This window comes from Dermochelys coriacea, chromosome 2 (genome assembly GCF_009764565.3).
Source record: "Dermochelys coriacea isolate rDerCor1 chromosome 2, rDerCor1.pri.v4, whole genome shotgun sequence".
NCBI lineage: Eukaryota > Metazoa > Chordata > Testudines > Dermochelyidae > Dermochelys > Dermochelys coriacea.
Window position 1 is genome coordinate 236951880 of NC_050069.1, and position 24632 is coordinate 236976511.

General features: G+C 40.7%; 1 protein-coding gene across 1 annotated transcript in view; it reads left to right on the plus strand.

Moving 5' to 3' along the window:
* The window catches only part of GPR158 (G protein-coupled receptor 158), a 329341-nt gene that overhangs the window by 283649 nt on the left and 21060 nt on the right, over positions 1-24632 (plus strand). Inside the window, exon 7 of the mRNA XM_038393446.2 lies at positions 11809-12047. Coding sequence (XP_038249374.1) covers positions 11809-12047 — 239 coding nt within the window. The remainder of the gene's footprint in view (positions 1-11808; positions 12048-24632) is intronic.

Below are 24632 nucleotides of genomic sequence, written 5' to 3' on the forward strand. Positions count from 1 at the left end.
TAGCTCAGCCATTCAGCCCGCGCTGCCTGCCAGCTGCTGTGGTCATAGTGCCGGGGAGAGCAGGCTTTTGTGATTCTGTCCGTATTCTCGTTAATGCGGATTTCATAGGGCCCTACTTAAGTGCTCCCTATAGAGCAACCCGAAAAAGAGCAGTTAACATATAACAAAAACATTGCTCAAGAAGGCCCTTAAAGTGCATTAAAATTCTCCTCAGCACAAAACCATGGCCAAAATGTGTTACCCTTGAAGAGCCTCTGCTGATTGTCTGCTTTCAGTTAGTACATCAGTGTCAGCTGCAGGTGATTGAAACTCACTGAGGTAGCTCACAACAGAAGTATGTCACAATACTCTATTAGGTTTTTCAGCACCACTATAATGTCACAATAGTATTCCTTGGCTAAGTCCCAAGTCACATTCTGGTTCCCCTGTTCCAGCATTACTCAGATCCCAGCCCAGGGCCCTAACAGCGCCGGAGTAGTCTACCATGGGGTCAGCGGGGATCCACCCGCAACATGCTGACCTTCTATCAGACCAGCTCCCAACCAGACTGTTGCCTGGTTTCCCTGGGCTGCTTCCTACTCTCCACCTTGGGCGTTCCTGTGTCTGTCATCTTGGGGAGCTCTGGCCATTCCGCAAGTAGCAGCCCCAGCATCTTCTCAGCGTCTCAGTCAGCCAGCAGCCTGTGGAGATCTGACCAGTCGTCAAGTGGCAGCCCTGGCAACTCCTCAGCATCTTGGTTGGCCAGAGCTCCTGGGAGCTACGTCCTCAGAAGGCCTCCTCTGCAGGCTCCAGCAGCAGGTGGGATGCGTCCATCTCCTCTAGTGGCTCCCACCCAACTAAGCTGCAGGGCCTGCCTTTTGCACTTCCTGTTCCTATCCTGCCCTTCCGCTTCTGGCAGGGCAGACGTGGTTCTCCTGGTTTGGCCCCCCCAGGAGATGTGTTGTGATCCCTCCCTGTCACTCTCTGAGGGAGGCCACATCTTCTTGCTACAAAGTCATATGCTGTTTTTGGTGTGTGTGTATATAGTTTTATATGTGGAATGAGAATGGCATGTTACCCACTGCATTAAGTGTGTGGAATGTTTTACCATACTAAATATTATTACTAAAGAGAAATAATGTACCTTGGAGTGCATCTATGAGCATAATTTTCCCACTGTATATTACTAAACTGATTTATGCTTTCACTACACATCTAATCAAAGCATAGAGGATCTCATAGCATCAGTTAAATAACAGCTATTCTAAAGGATTTAAGATCTCAAGAAGAAGCCTGAGGCAGCATGCTTACTGCTAAAACCACTGTTCATTAGTTTCTTTGCACCTCCCCTCCATATCCTTGCACTAACATACATAAAGATCAAAAATAGTTATTTCATTCTAGGCACACCTTTAATGCTGAGTTACCATCAATAGATAATCCTGTCAGGTTGTATGAGATTCCTGGCAGTGTATACACAGCTTAGAGCAGTGAGTCACTAGGTCATGAGAAAGAAGCCCGAAGCTTGTACTTGCTAAGAGATGCAACTTTTCTCCTCAATCATTTTCACCAAATTTAAATTCAGACAAACATTTTTAAAAAATAAAAAAGAATTGTTTCAAGGAGAGATCCTCTGTGACATTCATAAGGCATATTATTTCACAATTAACCTAATTAGTGAGTGGATCTTCCCATTGCTACACATCATACACATAGTAAATATAGCTGAAAGAGCATTTATCTGACAGTAAAACCTTGAATCTTAAGAAAGGATTCATTATCTCCAGACATTACTGAAACAAGACAATTTTCAAATCTTTTCTTTAATTAAAGGTTGCATGTTATTTGAAACTGCAGAAAAAAGTGTTATTAATGTAATTCATCTCCTCCAGAGTTTGAATTTAATTGATCTGTTTAAATAACAATACCATTAGTTGATAATGTGCATAATTTATGGAGAAGTACCTTACAGGCAAACACAGGGGTATTGCACACAGCTGTGTACCTTACTGCCAACACTTTGCAAACCAAGCTGAGGCTAATCAGAGCAGAACAATCCATCCCTCTGCAACAGCTTTTCAGATGTTCGTATATATACAGTATTTCTGAAGTGATTCTTACTCTTTTCTTTATTTTAGTATTTTAACTAGGGGAACTGAATTCCTCTGATCCTTCCATTTTTTACTCCATCCTGGCCAACATTTCTTATCTGCACTGTATGAGTTATTACTGAGCACATAATGGCTGCTCCATTTTCTGCAGTGTTCTTGGGGAATGCTTAGAGAGAACAATAAATAAATAAGCTGGAATTTATGGAGAGGAAGTTCTGTAATAGTGAAATGATATTAGTTAATGATCATGTATGTGTGCCTTCTAAATAATCTGATACAGTATCTACAGCCATTTCTTTCTCAAATGGGGCTGCTTCAAAGTAGTGTGTTTTAAAAATGGAAGTGTGAATGCCGGATTTAGCAAAGTAGATTTGGTCTAGGATCTACTGGTATTAACCACTGCTCGTTTCAAAGAACTAGTTTATATTGTTAAATACGTTTCCTTAATCTTGTCTGACAGGGTTAGACCTCTCAGTAAAATCTTATAATCATGTAGATATGCGCAAGGAAAACAGAATGTGGTTCTAGGAGTAAATGAATTGTACTCTATTTTTCACATAACAGTAAGCATTTGAGTTTTTATAGTAATCACTGAGTTCATAGATCCTACTGTGGTTACAAGCCTGAATTTTGCAATGCATTGCATTAATTCAACTAATTTATTCCATTAGAAGATTCAGTAACAGTATTGTATTAAGTCATGATAATAGCACTATTAATGTTTTTCAATACTATTATTCAAAGCAATAATAAATCAGAAGGGACCAGTTAGAGGTGAGATGATTTAGTGGTTGATTTAGTGCAGAAACTTGCTATTTAATTTGAGTATAGAAAGTCAGTGAATTTAAAAAGCAGATTATTTTAAAGGTATGATATCTGTCTGTTTCAAACAAAATTACACCGTAGGTAAATTAACAGTTAACATGTCATATTGGCCACATATAAAACAAGACAGAGAGTAAAAACAGTTAAGTATCCCAGTACATACTTTTCTTGACTCTCTTGTTGTTTTTTCCTCTGTTGCTAAAATATTATTTAATGTTTGTCAAATAAAATTTATTTTTAAAAATAAAGCAAAATAAGATAATTTGTGAATATGCAATTGATAAATATTTTAGTCCCCACAATAAATCTGGTGGCAGAGTGAAATATATTTAATCGCCTAACTTATGGTTAGTGAACTAGTCTTTGGTTTCTGATTCAAAATAATACCTTGTACAATTATTCTATAGTGCTTTCCATTAAAGGATCTCTAAGTGCTTTACAAATGTTAGTGAATTAAGCCTCACAACATCCTGTGAGGTAGGCAAATGCTTTTGTTATCAATGTTGCCAGCTCTTGAAATGTTATCACAAATCTCATTATATGTAGTATTTTTCTTGAAGTCCTAACTTCTGGAGTACGTGAACAAGATTCTCTGCTTTCATTTTAAAAAAAGTAAATTTCTAGCCATCATGATTGTGAAGAAAATGTGAGCCAAGTGAACCAAAACTTAGTTATGAGTTGTGAGCCAAGTGGCTCAAAACTTAAAAGGCAAATGAAAAGAACCTATATTTATTATTTTAACACCTCAGGATTTGTAAGCCAATCTTATGAGTTTCGGAGGTCTGACTCATGATTTTTTATCAGTTGGGGTTGGAAATACCGTGTTATTAAATGACCAACGGTGTGGTCGAACTGAATAACATATATAAATAAAATTAGTCCCTGTTCTAAAAATCTGATGCCTTGATCCAGCAAAGCAATTAAGCAAATGCTTAAGACAGAATTCCCAGAAAACCCAGAGGAGGGAATAACTGTATTTAGCATCTATGCTATATGTTATTAACTCCTTTCTCGGGGCACTGTGGAAGAAGCAAGTCTTTAGAAGTTTTGTTATCCCCATTTAACAAATGGAGAAACCTGAGGCACAGAGAGGCTTAGTGACTTGGCAAGGGTCACACTAGAAGTCGGTGGCAGAGCTGGGAACAGACACTATATCTCCCTAGTCCTGGTGCTGTGAATTAGCCATACCATCCCTGCCACCAGCAGTATGTGAACATATGTACTACAATAAAAACATATGCCATGGCACTGAAGTTTTGTCCATATCTGGGTAATAGTACCCTAAGATTGACCAGTGGAAAAATATGTCTGCCTCTGAAGAGGCTTATTATAACTGTCTACATACATTTTCAACAACAGAGAATGTCTGTGGAGAGCAAAACTAAAAGGAAATAGAACTGTTTCAAACCTACTGCTTTCATTCACCAAATTAAGTCAAATTAAAATCGGTGGGTTCAGTTCAACACAGGTTGCAATCGTGACGTTTAGTTGGAGTGGTGAGTTCAAATCCATAAACTCCAAGTGAACCTAGTTTTGAAATAAAGGTTTTGAAAATGTGCTGAACTATGGTGAGAGGAGATTAACAGGCAGGCATTACTCAGATCTATTTTCATAGTATAAGCTTCCGGATAAATAGTGACCTGGAGATCTTTTGTAGTGCCAATTCTGAAAATCTTTGGTACGGGTAAAGAACTGAATGGCTTTAGATTTACAAAAAGATAATGATCACCTGGTGATTTTTAGAAGCAAATAATTAGCTTAGCCACTGCTTGTGTAGCCTGAAGGATTTATAGTTGTTAGACCAAAGCACTAGAAGAAAGAGCCTTATGGATTTGTGAACTTAATGTTTCTACAACAAATCACCTTCAATTTGAATTGGGGGAAAAGGGTTAGACTGGATTGGGTTGCTTATGGAAAAGGATGTTTGAGGAGCTGACACACAGAATTCATTTTTAGCAAGTGAAGTATGTATAATCGTTTTAAATATGTCTGCCACAGAGAAATAATTGAAGTGATTATGTTAACAAAAGTAACAGCAGTGGCTCAAGGACATGAGTCAAAGACACAATAGAGGCTCTCTTGGTAGCAGGTGTTTTTCAAAATTCTAGGAATTTTAGACAGGACATTATTATTGACAGCTGTAGATGTTGAAGAAGCAGAAGTAACCATGCAGTTTAACCCCAAAGGTGAAAAGTTGACAGACTGTAATCTTGCTGCTACTAATAATTTGGGAATGATTTGACTGGGTTCCTTATTTAACACCATCAATAAGAGTTGTATATGTTGTGATAGTTCTGAGCAATCAGATAACTTTACAGTTAAGGGGTCAAATTCTGTGCTGATTTATATCCTGTGCAGTCCTATTGTTCTCAGTGGGATAGCCTGGGGTGTTAGTACAGAAACTGATCCATGGGGTGGTTTATTTCCATTAGGAGATATAATTAATGGTAGCAGACAAGGATTTCATACTAATGAGATCCAGTATGGTCTGCATTATTGAAACCTGGTTATGTGTCACGGCAGGTCCCGTGTTGATCCTTATTCCCCTCAATCCCCAGATAGTCAGTACAACACAGACCCAGATCCAGAATGGACAAAAGCAGAGGAGGAGCAGCCATTTGTCCATTTGTGATGAGGGTGGAATATCTTGGCAACATGGTAATAAGCAAACTACCGTGCTTCAAAAACAACATATACACAGTGCAGTCTCCCCTGGAATGGAGGACAGCAGCCAACCAGAACCAAGCATGTAGCACAAGAGTGAGCTGGGAAATGGGGAGGCTTAAGGGACAAACAAACCTCAACTGATCTCTCAAAAGACTCTCTAGCTGTACTCTTCAGAGTCAGCTCCACACACTGAAACATTTTTATCAGAATTCCACAAGAAAATCAGCTTTCTTCAGAGGGCCCATTTTACATTTAACATTGGATTGAAATTTTAGATACAGAGATAAAAGATGAATACAAAACATGTATACAGCATGGGAAAATACTGTAATCTAGGTGACTGATTTAATTTAAGAAAATAATAATCAGTTTTCTCATTCCAAATCTACACGTGGATGGATTGACAAGATCTAGTTCAAATTAATAAATGCCAATGAAAACAAATAATTTAATATTTCCATATTATTAAAGTTGCATGATACTGGGCTCAATCTTGCTCCCATTAAAGTCAGTGGGAAAATTTGCCACTGACTTAAATGAGATAAGTATTGAGCCCCTTTTCACAATCTCCTACCGCTAGCCTCTTGATTCCTGCATGTGAACTCACCTTACTTTAAACTTTCCTCACCCTAACCCACATACATAGAAATTATGGCAACATAAATTATTCCCTACACTTTGAATAGGACTTTTGTCAAAGATTCTCAAAATTACCTTAATAATGTTCCTCTGGGTCCAGTGGAATATTCCAAAATCCAATCCAATACCTTCTGTATGTTTATAAACATTAATATTTATTTACAGATACAGTACAATAGCTACACTTAATGTAGGAAGAAAACAGGGAGTAGAAAACCCTCAGGAGATATGGGGGAGGATTTATACAGAAACAGCATATAGATTAGGACCATGTTTAGATCCTAGATTTATGTGCTTGCAAAGGTAGTTGTTACCACGCATTAAGAAAAAAAGAAATCCCACCCCTCCCCCTTAATAGCATTTCTCTCTTTCCTCTGAGTCAGACTTTGTCTGACAAGTTTGGGCTGGGCTAGGCTTGTCTCTTATAAGACAAGTCCTCTTTAAATCCGGGGTAAGGAATCATGGAAGTTAAAAGCCAATATGATTTGTTAGGAAACGCATAATTGAATTCCCTGATCATTCAGTTCTTTAGTCTGTTTGATCAGTAATTCATTAAGATATCACCAGTATATCCTCAAATATGAACATTGCCATTTATTACTCCCCAGACAGGTCATTATAAATTTTGGGCCAAATCCTTCGTTGGCTAGAGTGGCTATACTGCTGTAAGGATCTGAGTGTGCAGGTCTTCTGTTTCAGTGGATCTAAACTTGGGTCAGTGAGGGGCTTGGGTCTCTGATGCTCTCTTGTCACCTCCAAGTGAGAGAGACAAAGCAGCAGTTCACCAAATCCTGAAACATCAGGCCCACAGGAAGTCTGTTAGAATGCCCAAGGTGTGTGGTCGCCTGATTGGTTTGTACCCACTACCTGAGCCAGAAATGACTGGGGTGGGCTGTCTCAGCAACCATGTGGACTTTCCGTTACTGCAGCATCAGACCCCACTCTTGCATGTTTCTTGCAATCTGCATCCAGCTCCTGTTCCCACTTCCTGCTCTTCTCCTGTGCTTGTTCCTGGTTCATGTCTTGCTACTGCCCTTGTCCTCAATTCATGCCTGATTCTTGCCTTTTCTCTGGTTCATGCTCTGCTCCTGACCATTAGCTACCAGTCCCAACTCTGAGTCTGGCTCATTTTCTGGCTACTGGCCCACAGCTCAATTCCTAACTTCCACCCTGACCCTTGGTTTGGCTCCTGATGCCAGTTCCAGCTCTGACCCACTAGGTTTGACTGCCTATGATCTGGTCCCTAACAGCTGGATTGGGAGGACAGATGGGAGGGAAGGCCTGTTCCTCTACTCCTAGTGGGCCCATGCAACAGCTAGGTAGAATATTCAAAGCAATGTTGAGCAAATTAGCCCACTGGAGCTCCACAGCCCCAAGAGTCTCTCTTTCCTTTCATTCCCCTAGCCCAGCACACCCACTCAGCAAAGGCAAGCATTTGATCCTAAATAGCAGTGCAGGGGTAGTGGTAACCAATTTACAGACAAAATTAAAATATTGACCCATTACTCATTTATAGTCTCTAGACACTGCATCTATTCCATGTACCAGCTGGTTTTGCCTTCTGTTCTCTGTTTGTTTGAAGCATACAGTCATCTCCAGTGCACACTTTACTTCAGGTTACACCGACTACTTTTATTTATTAACTGCTGACATCTTGGTCCAAAGAGTCAGTCTCAAGGACAGACACAGAAGACACAGTGGGATATCCAGATGAGGGGCATAATTTAAGTTTTTGAGTTTATTGTTGTTATTATGGGTGATAGATGTAAATTGTTGCTGGGTCACTGGTGTGCTAGTTCTTCATGTTTTTCTAACAGTTCTGCTGACATCATGGTAAGAAACACTATTAGAATGTTCTAGAAATTCCGGTGTCTCCTGTATTTCTTTTGGCGTTTGCAATGCTCTTGCACACGTAGAATTGTGAGAAGATGATTCTGAAAAGTTTTTTTCAGTAGTAGATTGAGTTGTACAGGAGCACTAATATAGAGCACTGGCAGAGCTGTGGGGTGTCTTCGTATACGCAAGGTTATGCTCATCTCTAGATCAACATTTCTGTGCCATCTGTGCTATGTCATGCAAAAGTGATGGCAAGCTCAGCTGTACTGAAAATAGCAGATCCTGAGCCTGAATCTCCTCAATTACATTTCTTGCACTGATAGATGTGACCTTTTAATACTTTATTTTTAAAAAAAAGTCCAGTAAGTAGAAAACGTGTGTCTGGTCTTCAACTGATGTAAATTGGCATAGCTCCATTGACTTCATTGGAATAATACTGATTTAAACAGGCTGAGTAGCTAGCCCCATACACTGTGTTTCTCCAGTTAAAATAGCCAGCAAACTTTGCCTCCCCTAGGGAAATCTAGTCAGCAATACATTCTGCCCACTTCTTAACCCTTTTCTCATCTTTTAATGTGTGTAAATATAGCTTTTGTATCACAAAAATCAAAAAATTGTTTAACGGAGCAGTTTGACAGGATTACTCAGAAAAGCCATAAAATAATAGAAATTAGAAATTAAAAAAAATTGCTAAGGTAGGTTATTTTATACATTCAGCTGCCTCTGCAGAACAGTTCACGCTGTTGCCTCTTTGGACCTATGCAGTTAATCAGTATTTGGGGGCTTGCCAGGTTGTTTCCTTTAGGAGGAGAAATTGATTATACAAGTCAGGTATTTTGTTTACAGGGAATGTATATGAAGTCCTGTTTCCCTGAACACAGCAGGAATCAAACAGCTGGAGTTTCCTTGTTCACAGTTTCCAGACCTGCCTCTCCAGCCAGTCCTGTGCCCCAATGAGCTCGGTCCCTCTACTCCAGGGGTGGCCAACGTGAGCCTGAGAAGGAGCCTGAATTTACCAGTGTACATTGCCAAAGAGCCACAGTAACACGGCTGCTACTCTGAAACCAGTAAAACATCAGCAGCCCCTCATCAGTTCCACCGCACCCCCAGCACCTCCTGATCAGCTTTTTCATGGCATGCTGGAGGTTCTGGGGGGAGAAGGAGTGAGGGCACGGCAGGCTCAGGGGAGGGGGCGGGAAGGGGTGGAGTGGGGGCAGGGCCTGTGGCAGAGCCAGGGGTTGAGCAGTGAGCACCCCCAGGCATATTGGAAAGTTGGCGCCTATAGCTCCAGCCCTGGAGTCGATGCCTATACAAGGAGCCGCATATTAACTTCTGAAGAGCTGCATGGGGCTCCAGAGCCACAGGTTGGCCATCCCTGCTCTACTCCCTCTCCAAGTTGCTTCATCCCTGCTTCTCTCGCTGTCTTCTGCCTTTCTGCCAGCTCTCAGCCTCTCAGGCTATGTGTACTCATCGAGCTAGGGTAAGTATAAATAGCAGTGTAGCTATAGTAACGCAGGTAACTGTAGCAGAGACACAGTGTATCCGAGTATGTACGTGCCTGAAACCGGGCATTTCTTGGGCTGCTACCCATGCTACCATGGCTACACTGCTATTTATACTCATGCTAGCTTCATGAGAGCTAGCACAAGTATGTGTGCACAAGCAGGGGAATCACATCCCTTGCTTGTAGTGTAGACACAGGCGCCAACTTTCCTTGGCATTGGTGGGTGCTCGCGCCCCCCTGACCCTGGCCCCGCCCCAACTCCGCCCCCTTCCTGCCCCATTGGACCCCTCCCCAAATCCCAGCCCCAGCCCTGCCTCTTCACAAGCGTGCCACGTTCTTCCTCCACCCACCTCTCTCCCTTCCTCCCACCCAGCGCTTGCCATGCGACAGAGCTGTTTCGCAGCGCAAGCACTGGGAGGGAGGGGGGAGAAGCAGGACTCGGCGGCGCGCTCAGGGGAGGAGGCGGGGCGGAGGTGAGCTGGGGTGGCAGGATGGGGAGCTGCCAGTGGGTGCAAAGCACCCACCAATTCTTCCCCGTGGGTGCTCCAGCCCTGGAGCACCCACGGAGTCGGCGCCTATGAGTGTAGACATAGCCTAACACACAACCAGTGAGTCCCCTTATCCCTGCGTTTGCGACCAGTCCAGGTGAAACCCCTCAGAACACATGGCTTATCTGTGCTCAGGGTTCATCATTTGCCAGTTGCCTTGAGCAGGAGTTTCAATTGTCTTCAGCTATTTCATTCCATAAGAGGGCTAATTACTCTTTCCATTAAGCCTAAAGGAAGGATGGTTAGCACATCCATCAGCTTGAATGAGGTCTGTGATTGTCTACAGATCAAAGACCAACTTGATAGTAGCCATTAATACCTTCCAGAATAACAGAATACAGCATGTCTCCAGGGCTCTGTCCAATCTAGTTTTAAGTGATCACACAAAACAGCTTCCACCAATTGAGGGAGGCTTCTCTGCTCCTTGAAGTCTTTAAACCATGATTTGAGGACTTCAATAGCTCAGACATAGGAGAGGTTTTTCATAGGAGTGGGTGGGTGAGATTCTGTGGCCTGCGCTGTGCAGAAGGTCAGACTAGATGATCAGAATGGTCCCTTCTGACCTTAGTATCTATGAATCTATGAATTCCATTGGGAAAGTATTTTATGGACAAAAGTCATTGAGATGGTGCTGGAAGAGATCTGACTTGTCCTGACTGATCCCAACCAAAACAGGTTAACATGTTGGCTTTCAATATTATCTAAAAATTTGACTTTGAAGAGCCAAAATAGATAGAAAAGGAAATTTGCTAGTATAATTCTCAAATTGTTTAAAAGTAATGCTTTCATAATTCTCAAAGCTTCATACATTTCATGCTATAATTTTTTTCTTGAATTGTGGTCTAATTTATACCCTTCACATTCCCCCACTTATGCAAGAAAAGGGTGGTTATTTTTCCTACCTGAGGAACTCAGTGTTATTTCGTGACATTCACCCTGCATGGCAGGAAATCCCTTGGTCAGGCTAAATTTTTAAGGGTCCAGGAATCGTAGCAAGCTCCTTCTTCTAAAAATGAGAATGCAAGATTAGTTTTTGGTTGATAAAGATAGAGGGAATTTGTGTGTGACTCACCCCTGTGAAAATTATCTGTCCTGATCCCATCTCTCTTCCTGTCTGAAGTGTTTTGGAATCTGCATCAAACATAAAATATTTAGTTTCTAAAAAGGGAGAACTGAACATCACATCTATCAAACAAGGAAAGATTAAGAAGTATGCCTCCATATGGTGTAACTGTTGGGAAGAAAACAGCTGAATAATGTTGAACTTATTGAGATCTCCAAGTTCACTTAACGTGTAGTGTTAAGCTTGTATTTATAGTCAAACTGTGATTTAAGCTCTAGCTCTTCTGCCTTAATAGACCCTATTCTATTCTTTGTTAGGAAGTGCCAGTTTCATTTACTTTCTCTCCTGTAAAAGTAAATGTAGATGCTAATCTTGAAGTAAGATTTTATTCCTGAACATCAAGGGTTGTTCATATGATGAGACTCAAGACAGAAGATTTTGTGTATTTTTGCTCTTCATTTGTAGAAAACATTTCAACTCTGATTAGGGGATTTGGACACAAACTTTCCTTTAAAAATTACTGGTCAAATTCACTAATTCTTGTTGCCTGGCAGTCTCTAATAAGCAATCAGTTCAATTTAAATATAATAAATGTGAAAGTAATGATCCTTCAAATGTCATTCTTTGGTTTTACAGAGTTTTGAAGGTATTCCTGTCCCAAACTGCTCAACGTATTCCATACATGACAGGTGGCCGAGTGATGAGGATGCTGGCTATAATTCTCCTGATAGTCTTTTGGTTCCTGATCGGCTGGACTTCTGCAGTCTGCCAAAACTTGGAGAGAAATATTTCAATTATTGGCCAGGGGCAAACATCAGACCACCTGATCTTCAATATGTGCCTCCTGGACCGCTGGGATTACATGATGGCTATTGGTATGTTGACTTTTTGGCTCGTCTCTTAATTTTTAAATAAAACTTGTTTCCTTTACAAAAAACGAAACAAAACCTCTCAAAGCGTTTGTCAGACCTTGGAGCTTCACCTGAAAAGCATATAGGAAAATTAAATAACTAGGGGTGTCAATTAATCGCAGTTAACTCACGCGATCAACTCAAAAAAATTAATCGTGATTAAAAAATTAATTACAATTAATCACAGTTTTAATCACACTGTTAAACAATAGAATACCAATTGAAATTTATTAAATATTTCTGGATTTTTTCTACATTTTTAAATGTATTGATTCAATTACAACACAGAATACAAAGTGTACAGTGTTCTCTTTATATTATTATTTTTATTACAAATATTTGCACTGTAAAATGATGAACAAAAGAAACAATATTTTTCAATTCACCTCATACAAGTACTATAGTGCAATCTCTTTATCGTGAAAGTGCAACTTACAAATGTAGATTTTTTTTGTTCCATAACTGCACTCAAAAACAAAACAATGCAAAATTTTAGTGCCTACAAGTCCATTCAGTCCTACTTCTCATTCAGCCAATTGCTAGGACAAACAAATTTGTTTACATTTATGGGAAATAATGCTACCCACTTCTTATTTACAATGTCACCAGAAAGTGAGAGCAGGTGTTCGCATAGGACTTTTGTAGCCGGCATTCCAAGATATTTACATGCCAGATATGCTAAACATTTGTATGCCCCTTCATGCTTTGGACATCATTCCAGAGGACACGCATGCTGATGATGCTTGTTAAAAAAATAATTTGTTAATTAAATTTGTGACTGAACTCCTTGGGGGAGAATTGTATGTCTCTAGCTTTATTTTACTTGCCTTCTGCCATATAATTTATATTATAGCAGTCTCAGATGATGACTCAGCACATGTTCATTTTAAGAATACTTTCGCTGCAGATTTGACAAAACGCAAAGAAGGTACCAATGTGAGATTTCTAATGATAGCTACGGCAATTGTCCCAAGGTTTAAGAATCTGAAGTATCTTTCAAAAACTGAGAGGGACAAGATGTGGAGCATGCTTTCAGAAGTCTTAAAAGAGAAATAATCCAATGCAGAAACTACAGAACCCGAATCACCAAAAAATAAAATCAACCTTCTTCTGGTGGCCTCTGACTCAGATGATGTAAATGAACATGTGTCAGTCCGCACTGCTTTGGCTTGTTATCAAGCAGAACCTGTCATCAGCATGGAGGCCTGTCTTCTGGAATGGTGGTTAAAACATGAAGGGACATATGAATCTTAAGAGCATCTGGCATCTAATATCTTGTGACACTGACTACAACAGTGCAATGAGAACGCCTGTTCTCACTTTCAGGTGACATTGTGAAGAAGAAGTGGGCAGCATTATTTCCTGCAAATGTAAACCAATGTGTTTGTCTGAGCAACTGGCTGAACAAGAAGTAGGACTGTGTAGACTTGTAGGCTCTAAAGTTTTACATTGTTTTATTTTTCAAGGCAGGGGGGTTTTGTACATAATTCTACATTTGTAAGTTCAACTTTCATGCTAAATAGATTGCGCTACAGTACTCGTATTAGGTGAATTGAAAAATACAATTTCTTTTGTTTTTTGCAGTGCAAATATTTGTAATAAAAATAAATATAAAGTCAGCTTTGTACACTTTGTATTCTGTGTTATAATTGAAATGTATATATTTGAAAAATGTAGAAAACATCCAAAGCTATTTAAATAAATGGCATTCTATTATTGTTTAACAGTGTGATTTATCGCGATTAATTGCGATTAATTTTTTTAATCGTCTGACAGCCCTAGAAATAACTTTTTAAATGCACTGAAAGGTGAAACATAATCCAAAGATTTTGAATATTGTCTCATTTTCAAAGGTGTGTAACTTGGACTACAACAACAGTGTGATCTGGTGCTCATGAAAATAAGAGCTTTGAAACCAGGAAACCAGTCTACATCCTCTTTAGACTGACAAAATATGGAGAAGCCTAATGCAAGCATTTTATTTTTGTTCCACCAGACCTGGATAGATCACCCTTGTGTAAACTGGGCTGATTTAGCCCAGTGCAGGTTCACAATTGATTGTCAAAGTGATGACATGTTTGTTGAAACTGCCGACTTCATTTATTTATTAGGAGTATTCCTCGTGTTTGAGACAGATTGCTGAGGCACGGGGGAAGTGACAACTTGCAATGGCTCTTGTCTGATTGTATCACAGGTTGAAGAGGAAAGGCAGCATGTTTGTTTTCCGTTTGTGTTGTAATAGGTTTTGCTGGGTTTCCCATGTTGAAATATATATATCTATAAGTAGTAGTATATCTATAAAGAGGACTACCTGACAATATGCAGTTACCTTTTAATATTTTTCATACCTAATCCCATCATTTCTCCAGTGGTATTGGTGAGCCACAGGATCTGTTTCCACCAAACTATATCAAATTCTCCAATATTTCACAGACAGAAATAGATAATTGTCTCGACAGTTGTTTCACCTCCTCATCCCCTTGGCTCATCCACTTCATGGCTCCCCCCCCCAATTTTTCAATAGAGCTCTTCTGCTGATGGGTGTGGAGAAGGTGTTCTCAGTGGCTCCCAGGGAGTAGTGAAGAAGAGATGGATAGAAGCTGGCTATGGGTTATAAGAGCGGTTCCTTTTAGCAAGCTTTACTTTGGTGCCATAGTAGCACACAGAAGGCTGACATCATGGCAGTTAAAAGGGAGAAAGCAACTGGTCCGGCTCCTTGCTCCCACCTCACCAGGGACTATTCCTGCAGTGGGTGTGAGATGGTTCCAAGGCCACCCCATCTCATCTCTCTATTTCCTCTGTTCTGCCCCTCTTTCCTTTGTGTGAGATCTCTGGGTCAGTCAGAGACAGCCCTTAGATACCTAATTTCTTTGTTAACGTTCTAGCCAGTGGCCTGCAGACCATGTTGTGCTGATGGGTAGAAACTGGCACTCAGTAGAACATTTGATAATATACCAGGTAAATCACTACTCTTGGAAGAACTCTCTAAAGTGTGTTGCATTATCCTATATAATATAATAAAGTGTGAGGGACAATGTAAAAAGAAGTTCTCCAGTAACCCCATGTTTATAAAACTCAATCATCATCAGACATCTTTCTTTTAAGTTAAATAACAAGAGGAGAAAATGTGAAGCATTTGTTGTTGTCAGATATTAAACTAGTTTGTCACATAATTTCATTGCTTATCAGGTACAATAGTTAGATTACAATATTAGAGCATTCCTGCTGCTCTTCTACTGGTAGTTATTACAGAATGGTAAACAAAGATTTTTATTTTCCTGGTTTTGTACACACAATAGCAGCAGGAATTACAGCATTCACACAGAAAAATGTGAACAGCCAATGTGATTACCAATGCAAATGGAAAATATTTCTTCTGCCCGGAGTTAGAAATTGACAAGGAATGTATTTCAAGATGCATATACATCTAGATTTGTTGATGACTATCAAAATGAATCAGATAGGAATGAAGATAAAGCTGGAATATAAGCCTGAGCAAAAATAGAAAAGTAGAAATGTCTTGAGTTTTTATCATTTTGCCTGTTAACCCAAACTACCTGTGCAAATATGTTCGTACAGATATCCCTAGAATCCTATGAATCAGTATCACAGATACCAGAAGATATTACAGATGCAATACAGTTGCACACACTGGATGATTTGTGTGGTAACTAAAGATCTGAAAAGCTCTTGACCAAATGGATGTTTTTTCAAAACCAGGATACTTCTTTTCTGAGACTTGGCAGGAGAAATAATACATAGTGTGGAACCTCACTAATTCACACCATTGACTGGGAGTTCCATTGATAATTATTACATTTTATAAATTAGCACATATGTGAAGATATTTGATTAATAATATAAAATGAAAACCAAGGATGCTGCCTTACAAAATGTATCTTGTTGATTTAATTAACTTTAATTGAGTGTAAAGCTTCATAGAATACTAGTGATTGTTCTGTAGTATATTTTGTAAAATAAAATCTTACTAATGTGAGAGTTCATCATTGCACTGTGCTGTCAAATCTTTGTTGAAAGGCAGAAAGAGAATTGTCCAGATTGCAGATTAGTGAAGTGAAAATTAACAAGGTTCTGCTACAAATCCATAATGAGATAAAGTTTTTATATTGACAGAGATTATGGGAGTTAGAGTTTATGGAGTATTTTCCATACTAATCATGATATTTATCCAAACCCTTTAGCAACAGTGAATGTTTTGTATTTAAGTTTCTGTTACATTTGACAATATGTTTACAAGGGGGAAAAACAGGAGTGATATCATGGTAGACCATATAGAGCATCAGATGAAGAGAAAGACGTGGATGAGGCATTTGTAGAAAAAAAAATAACAACAATATCCAAAATACAAGTCCTGGTAATAACAGGGGACTGTAATCACCCAGAATCTGTTGGAAAAGTAATAGGGCAAAACACAAAATTTCCAACAAGTTTTCAGAATGTATTGTGGTTTGCAGTCAACATTTTGTTTCAGAAAGTGGAAGAAGTAACTAAATAAACAGCCATTTTAGACTTGATTATGACTAACAGGGCAGAATGGGTTATAAATCTAAACATGGAAGTCCATTTGGGTAACAGTGATCGTAAAATTATAGATTTCATGATTTTAAGGAAAGGAAGGAGTGAGAGAAGCAAACTAAAGATAATGGACTTCAAAAAAGCAGACTTCAACAACTCAGAGAACTGGTAGGTTAAGGTCCCATGGGAAGAAAATCTAAGGGGAAAATGAGTTCAGCAGAGTTGGCAGTTTCTCAAGGAGACAATATTAAAGCACAACAGAAAACTATCTTGATATGAAGATAAGAAGAATAGTAAGAGGCCAAAATATCTCCATCAGGAGCTCACTGATAACCTACTTAAGCTGTCCAACCTCTTCTATCCTGGGCTCCTGGTCACCCTCCCTTTCTGCTCCTCCCTTTTTGGCTTCTGCAATCCCCTCTCCTGCTGCTGAGAACCCAAGTCTTCACTTGTCTGCATTTCAATGTGGTTGATTTCTCCAGGGCCATCCCTAGGGAATTGCGGGGCCCAGAGTGAAAGTGACGAATCCGTCACTTCCGGGACTGACTGCGCTGGCGAATCACACCGGCCCGCGGGGCCCCCCCCAAAGCACGGGGCCCGGAGTGATCGCTCCAATTCATCATACCCAAGGGACGGCTCTGGATTTCTCCTTCTCCTCACTCAGTGGACATAAGGGGAGCATTGAGAGCATTGAAGAGAGTCTTCTGGCTCTCAGTACTTGTGCCCAGTGCTGCAGTGGGCTCTGGCTGCTGGGAAGAGCAATTGAAGGGAAAGTCTTGCTCAGCTCCAGTAGCCCTGGGCTGGAGCATACTCAGTCAGATGGAATCTGTGGAGAATTTCACCACCAAGCTCTAATAAATCTCTACTGAGCATCTGCAAAGGGGGGGAGGGGAGGGTCTTGAAGGATCATTTTTCCCTGGGACAGCAAAAATCACATTACTAACACCAAAGTGACCCTGCCAAATTTCAAGACTGTACTTCAGTATAGAGGTGCTAGAGCTCAACAAAATGGTTGTAAGAATTTTTTTTTAATGGGCAAAACAACCTATTTTTCTTCATCATGGTCTCAGAAATAGCTGCACTGTTTTAGCTGAAACATTCCAAAAAGATTTAGCCGGAGGCAGACAACCTACATGGGAAATTTCAGTCTAAACAGTTAAAAATTGTCAAAGTTGTAAGCTGCTGAAAACAGGATCTTATTATGGAAAGTGTCAATCTACTTTAACTATAGGCAGCACTATGAGCTTTGCCTATAACAAATATTGTTTAGGAATATGAAGCAATTCAATTGAATGTGCACTGAAGAGGCAAATTGATTCAAACCTATTCAAATTAGAAATTATATAAATTGCTTGGCTCCCAGATTAACTATGTTCATCTCTATGCCCCTTATAAACTTTTGTGTAATATTTGAAAACCACTGAAATTTTTAATTAAAAAAAAACTAAAATGGGATTTAGCCCCAAAAACCTCTAAAATTACAGCATTGTTTCAGATGACTTTTAATCTAAATTAACAAAATGATTGAACCTCAAAAAATCAAAATGCATAAGTATAGTATATTACCAAGTTACCAGTCAAATACAGCATACAAATATTCTTTATCACACAGCTATATGTGTGTTTCATGGCAAATGCTTTGTTATTACATCATGATTGCTTTAATTATCCATAGGTTTACTAAGGCAAATGAACAAGAAATCGATATTTTGCGTACATATGCAATTATTGTAGCCATAATTTTCCACCCATCATAGTTAGTGGCAAAATTCCCATTGACTTCAACAGTGCAGGATTAGGCTCCCTGCTAGCAATATTGCCCTTCTTAGTACCTAGAGAGGCGTGGATCAAATTATGTTATCTTGTCTATACTGGCACACTAAATCAGCACTGTTGCAATCTATCCAGTGGTGTCAATTTTGCAGGTCTGGTGAAAAGCGCTAAGTCAATAGCAGAGCACTCTCCTGTTGACTTCAGTACTCCACCTCCCCGAGAGGCAAAAGCTAAGTTGGTGGGAGAGCATCTCCCTCCGACATAGCGCAGTGTAGACACCACGTTAGGTTGATGTAAGCTACGTTGCTTAGGGGGTGACTTTTTCACACCCCTGAGTGATGTAATTTACATCAACTTAAGCAGCAGTGTAGATCAGGCCTCAGGCACAGTTCCTACGCAGGGTTCCATCAAAACAACACGCTTGCATGGCTGTGCTCCTGCTGGCAAACCTGATGCTCAGCAAGGTACCTGCCACGTGGAGGAGTTCCCTCTAGTGCTGTTGACTGAGATGGGAAGGTGCTCCAGGTCTCCTCTTCTTTGGGCACTTTCAGTGGCACTGGCCTGGGTTGGGGAGGCAATCCAGGGCTCCCCTTTCCCTGACCACTTCTTGTGTTGTCTTGGCCTTCCCCTAATCCTATACTTTTGATACCACAGCCCCGTGAGTGCTTCCCCTTTGCATAGCCACTTCCTGTGCTGTTTGTCTGAGGGGACAGGGAAGAGGTCCCAGGGCTTCCCTGTCACTCAATATCTAGCGGTATGTCAAGCTGGGGTTAAGGAGCTCAAAGTCTCCTCTGTTGTCCCTCTCTCAGCTTTCCTCCATCCTTCACTTTCTCTCTCCTTTCTCTCTTTCTTTGTTTCCCACTTTATCTTTTGTGTACGCACACACACACACACACACACACAGAGTGAAATTGAGGGAGAGGCTGTGGAAGGAGAATGTGGGTGGGAGAATAGATGCAGTAATCAAGACGGGGTGTGGAATGACTGATGAGAGAGTGGAGTCAGTGCATGGAGAAGCAGGTGGAATAAGGGAGGGGATAAAATGGTGGGGAAGGATGGGATGGGAGTGGGAGAGACTGTGTTCAGAGGCTTGAGCTCAGGCAGTCATATCACACATTGCTCCCAGCTGAAGTCTGTGGGAGTTGTGCCTCAGTAAAGGATTTGGTCCCATGTCATTAATAGTTGCCATATATGGTATATTGCAAAGGAATGCATATTGTTTTGCTTTGAAGATTAAAATGACAATGAAATAAGTACAGCTTAGTTAGAAGGGACAGATAAAACCCTGGTAACAGAATGATCTAGGAAACAATTCAGAACTGAAGAAATATAAATGGATTACAGATCCTTGCAATGTCTGAAAATCCTTTCAGTCTGTGAAAAGGAACTTCTAATATGAAACAGCATAGCCCTCCAGGTGAGAGGTGGAGTGCACCGAAGCATAGCCCTCCAGGTGAGAGGTGGAGGCAGCGAAGCGGAAAGAGACTCTACAGGGAGAAGAAGAATAATCTAGGGCATAGTATTTTTTTCTGTTTTAAAATTGTGTTCACTTAGCTTCCAAAAGACAGTCTGAGTGGTTAAATGGATGGAATAGCCGGCTTTCCAGATCCATGGCTCAGTGAATTTCAGCAAATGGAACTTGAAATAAGGACAATAGACTGAGGAAATAAAATGCTAGTTAAAACTGAGTAAAATCAAATAGCCTGTGTTATGGGTTTAGTTAGCGCTCTAATCTGTCAGTATTCTGAGAAAAGATGTCCTCAGTGTAATGAAATAGTTCTGTGTTTTGCAAGTGGTACCTACTTCAGAATTGCCTCATAAATGTATAGTAAATTGTAGTTGTTGTAGTTGTTTCACCTTCTGAAAGAAGTGTATTGAAAGGTGTGCCAGATTAGACAGTGGTTTGGAAGGCCACCTCTAGAGAGCAGGAGCCTTGTATGCACTGCAGAATGCTACTTTACAAACTGAAATCACCATTGGAAAGTACAGTGCGACAGTACGTTTATAAACAGTGGTGCAAGTAAGCAGGTACGGTCAGGTATTCTGTACCATTAAGATATTTATTGCCGGTACGCCATACCAGAAAGACACATTTTCAGAACCGCAGAGCTATCCCAGGAACCACAGTGGTGAAAGGAGCAGAACTGTGGGCCGCCAGGTAGTCCCACGCTGGCAGCTCCTCCAGCGGAGCTGTACCGCCCCCAGCCCTTCCACGCAGCTGTCTCCTGTCTTGGGTCTGTACAGCCCACCGGAGGACTGGATTGGGGGCAGTACGGCTGCGCCAGAGGAGCTGCTGGCGAGGGGCCGCCTTATGGCCCCAGGTTCTGCTCCTTTCACCACTGTGGTTCCCGGGAGAGCCCTGCGCTTCAGAAATCGGTATCCAGCACAGCAGGAGGACAGAGCCCCGCCCAGATAACGTGGTATGGGGAGGGGACAGGGAGAGCACTAGTGCACCAGGCTGGGGGTGGGGTGGGGAGGAGTCATGTTAGGGGTCATGCTAGGGCTTTGGCCCCAGGCCCCAGCAAGTCTAATGCCAGCCCTGGTGACCCCATTAAAATGGGGTCACAACCCACTTCGTGGTCCTGAACCACAGTCTGAGAACTGCTGTTCTAATCCTTCTCATGCCATGCAGAATGCATTGCAAGCTCTATACCCTAAAGCCATCAGTCTTTTACACATGCATTTTCCCCATCTGCACGTTTTTGTGTGGATGGTAAAGATTTAGCTACAAATGTGAAAAGTGGATATGAACTGTAGATAAAGTAAATGGCAGCTAGGAGTGAATGTAGACATTAAACCTTTTTATTAAGAAAGTCTAAATCATAGGGAAAGTTATTAAAATGCCAATTAGTGCTAAGATAATTTAAAAAATACACTGGTGAAAGGAGGCTTTGGAGTCAGAGGCATGTGCATTAAAAGAATACTTCATTGTTCAAGAGCAATAATTAACTTCCACGGACAACTCCCTGTCCTACAATACAATGTAAACATACAGGGCCAGATCTTCTGCTGGTATAAATTGATCGAGTCAATAGAACTACACCAGTCTACATCAGATGAGGGTCTGGTCCACTGGTATATAGTAAACATGCACTACACAATACAAGCTTATCATTGCTCTTCCTCACCAAAATGTGAAAACACCAGAAAAGGACATTTACAAATTAAATTTTAAATAGAAAATGGGGGAGATTCATCTTTGGTACAGTTGACATTATGGTTCAGTTACGCCAGGCATGAATAATAGTATAGAACAGTAGTGAGCAATTTACGACACATGGGCCGCACGTGGCCTGTCAGGGTAATCTGCTGGTGGGCCGTGAGACAGTTTGCTTACATTTACCATCTGCAGGCACAGCTGCCTGTTCCCGGCCTATGGGAGCTGCGGGCGGCCATGCCTATGGATGGTCAATATAAACAAACTGTCTTGCAGCCAGCCAGTGGATTACCCTGACGGCCGCAGATTGCCCACCACTGGTGTAAAATATGGCATGAATTTGGCTCAGTGTATTGGATAACCAGCCCAAGTGTTCCAAATGAACTAAAAGCATGAAATAGCTGAATTGCTATCAAAATCATGTAACAATCCATTAAAAACAGCCACTGTTCCTAGGAATTGGGGGGTACAATAAAACTGGATAATTGGGTAACACAAAGACTGGATAAGATGTAATCTAGATAAGAACAAGGTAGTGAACAGTGGGAGAGATCATTTAAAAACTCCACCCATGTATATGGGATATTTAAGTTACACCCTATTTTTGTCTTTTGCCTTCCAATTACATGTACATCCACATATGCCTTCGTAGCAACACTTGTCTTACTCTCATATGTGTCTCAGTACATCTCTCATTTGTCTATCCACCCTGAATATTTACCTTGCAGTTATTCTGTTGTCACTTCGTTTCTGAGGATACATTGTCATGCCCTGTTTTGTGAGCTAATGCTTTCTTTTGCATGCAGATGTTGACAGCTCTCTGGTTTTTTGCCCCTTCCCTCCCCCCCTACCTTTCTTTCTGTAGGAATGGGAGAATGTGCAACCTATTTCTTGTACCTGATGAATAAGAATAGTCAGTCATAATCTACAAATTTGTTTTGTTTTGGTAAGGGCCTGGTTCTGCAACTCATGGTTATGTCATTCCCAATGAGTAAGTATTCAGCATTAGGGCTGGCCAGAAAACAGAAATTTCATTTCACAAAAACTGTTAAGGTTTCAAAATGTGAAACAAAACAGAGACCTTCTGAAATTTTTCATGAAAAAAAATTGAGAGAAAAACACCCCCCTAAGTATAGCCAATAGTCCTTTGATTAAGGCACTCACTTGGGATGTAGGACACCCCGGTTCAAATCCCTGAAACAGAGAAAGGACTTGAACTCGGGTCTCCCACATCCCAGGTGAGTGCCCTAACCACTGTGTGTGCTATTAGTCTGGGGTGGCATGCTCTCCTATCCATTTCATCTTATAGCAACAAAATGTTAGTCAAAACATTTCTATTTTGATGAAATGGCGTTTTTCTGTGGAAAAAAGTTTAGTTGAAATTTTTTTGACCAGGAAAGGGTTGCACAAAATAGTTTTCAAACATCCAGTAACAAATCCTTCAAGCTGAAATGTACAGAACCATATCCCCTGGAGATTTCAGTTTGGGTAAACAGGAAGCTTGTTGTTCATTGGTCTTTTATGAACAGCTGTGTCTTAAATTTCCAATAAATGCTAATGAGGTGAGGAAAGAGCTGATAAGTAATAATACTCTATTCTACTCCCAGTTCCAGCAGTTACCCATTAATTGGGATCAGACCTCTCAATTTGCAATGGACTCCAGTCTAGACAGATACAATCCACTTATTTATTGAGTGTATGTAATCCGGTCAAGCGAAGTCACAGAGTTTTTATCAACAATGTTGAAGGAACGAAGACTTCCAGAGAGATGAGTCATTTTTCAGTCCTCAATGTGTGTCATGGTTTGCCCACAATGACATAGTGGACTGTGTATAAAATGCTACCGAAATTCTGCAGCAGCACAAATTCTGTGTCTGGTATGAAACTGGTGGAGACGGCACCATTGCCTTTGTGGTAAATCAAATCCAGGTTGACACTGAGTGGGGTCTGAGACAAGATAATTATTTGTCACTATCTCTGCAGACCATGAAGCTCACCATGCATCCTTTACTGTAAATTCCTCACCCGGTAAACTTATCCACAATGGGCACCATGAGGGCAGACAACCATATGGTGGATTAAACCAGTCTTTAATTAACTGTAGATGTGGCATATCACACAATTTTGTCATAAGATTTCCTATGTTTTCCTCTCTGCGAACACTGGGTGGAGCAATATTGCAGAGAACCAGTAACCATGGTAGAGGGATAGATTTATGTGTGCCTGAAATAATACAAATGGTGGAATAAATTGTGTGTCGATCATTCTTGTGTAAGACAAGCAAGCCCATATTGGAGCGCAGTACTCCATTGCTGCATAACAGAGTGCAAAGGCTGAAGTGTGTATCGTTTGGATGTTAGCATCCCAGGTAGTTCCGGCCAGTATTCTGAGCTGATTGTTGTTCATTTTGACCTTAGTTGTTGTCTTTGTAAGATGATCATGATAGGTGAGAGCTCTATCCAACGTGATGCCCAGATAAACCAGGTGTGAATCATCCTTTATTCGCTGACCATTGAGAACTATATTCAGCTCTCTGCCTGCCTGTACATGATGTAAGTGGAAAACACTCAAAACAGTTTTACTTTCACTTGGTATCAGATGCCACCAATGACAATAATGGGCCATAGCCACCATATCTGCATTCAAAACACTCTCAAGTATGTCAAAGGAGTGTAACTGAGTGCCGAGGCATATGTCATATGTATAAACAAATTTATGAGACCTGATATATAGTAGATCATTCGAATGTAAAATGAATAACGTTGGTGATCCTTGTGGTAGGCCAATCTTTTGGTGCCTCCAAGCACTTCTTCTGTCATCAGTGTGCACACAGAAATGGTGATTTCTCAATAACAAAGCCATTGCACATATAATCCAACTTGGTGTAGTTTTAGACAGTTTCACCAAACTATATCGTATGCCATGGTCTGGTCAAGAAAAACTGAACCAGTCTTCAGCTTATGTTGGAATTCCTTTTCGATGAAATTTGTAAGTGCCAGCACTTGATCACATGTACTATGACCCTGGCAAAAACCAGCTTGCTCTGGTACCAGCATGCCTTCTACAGATGGAGACATTCTTTG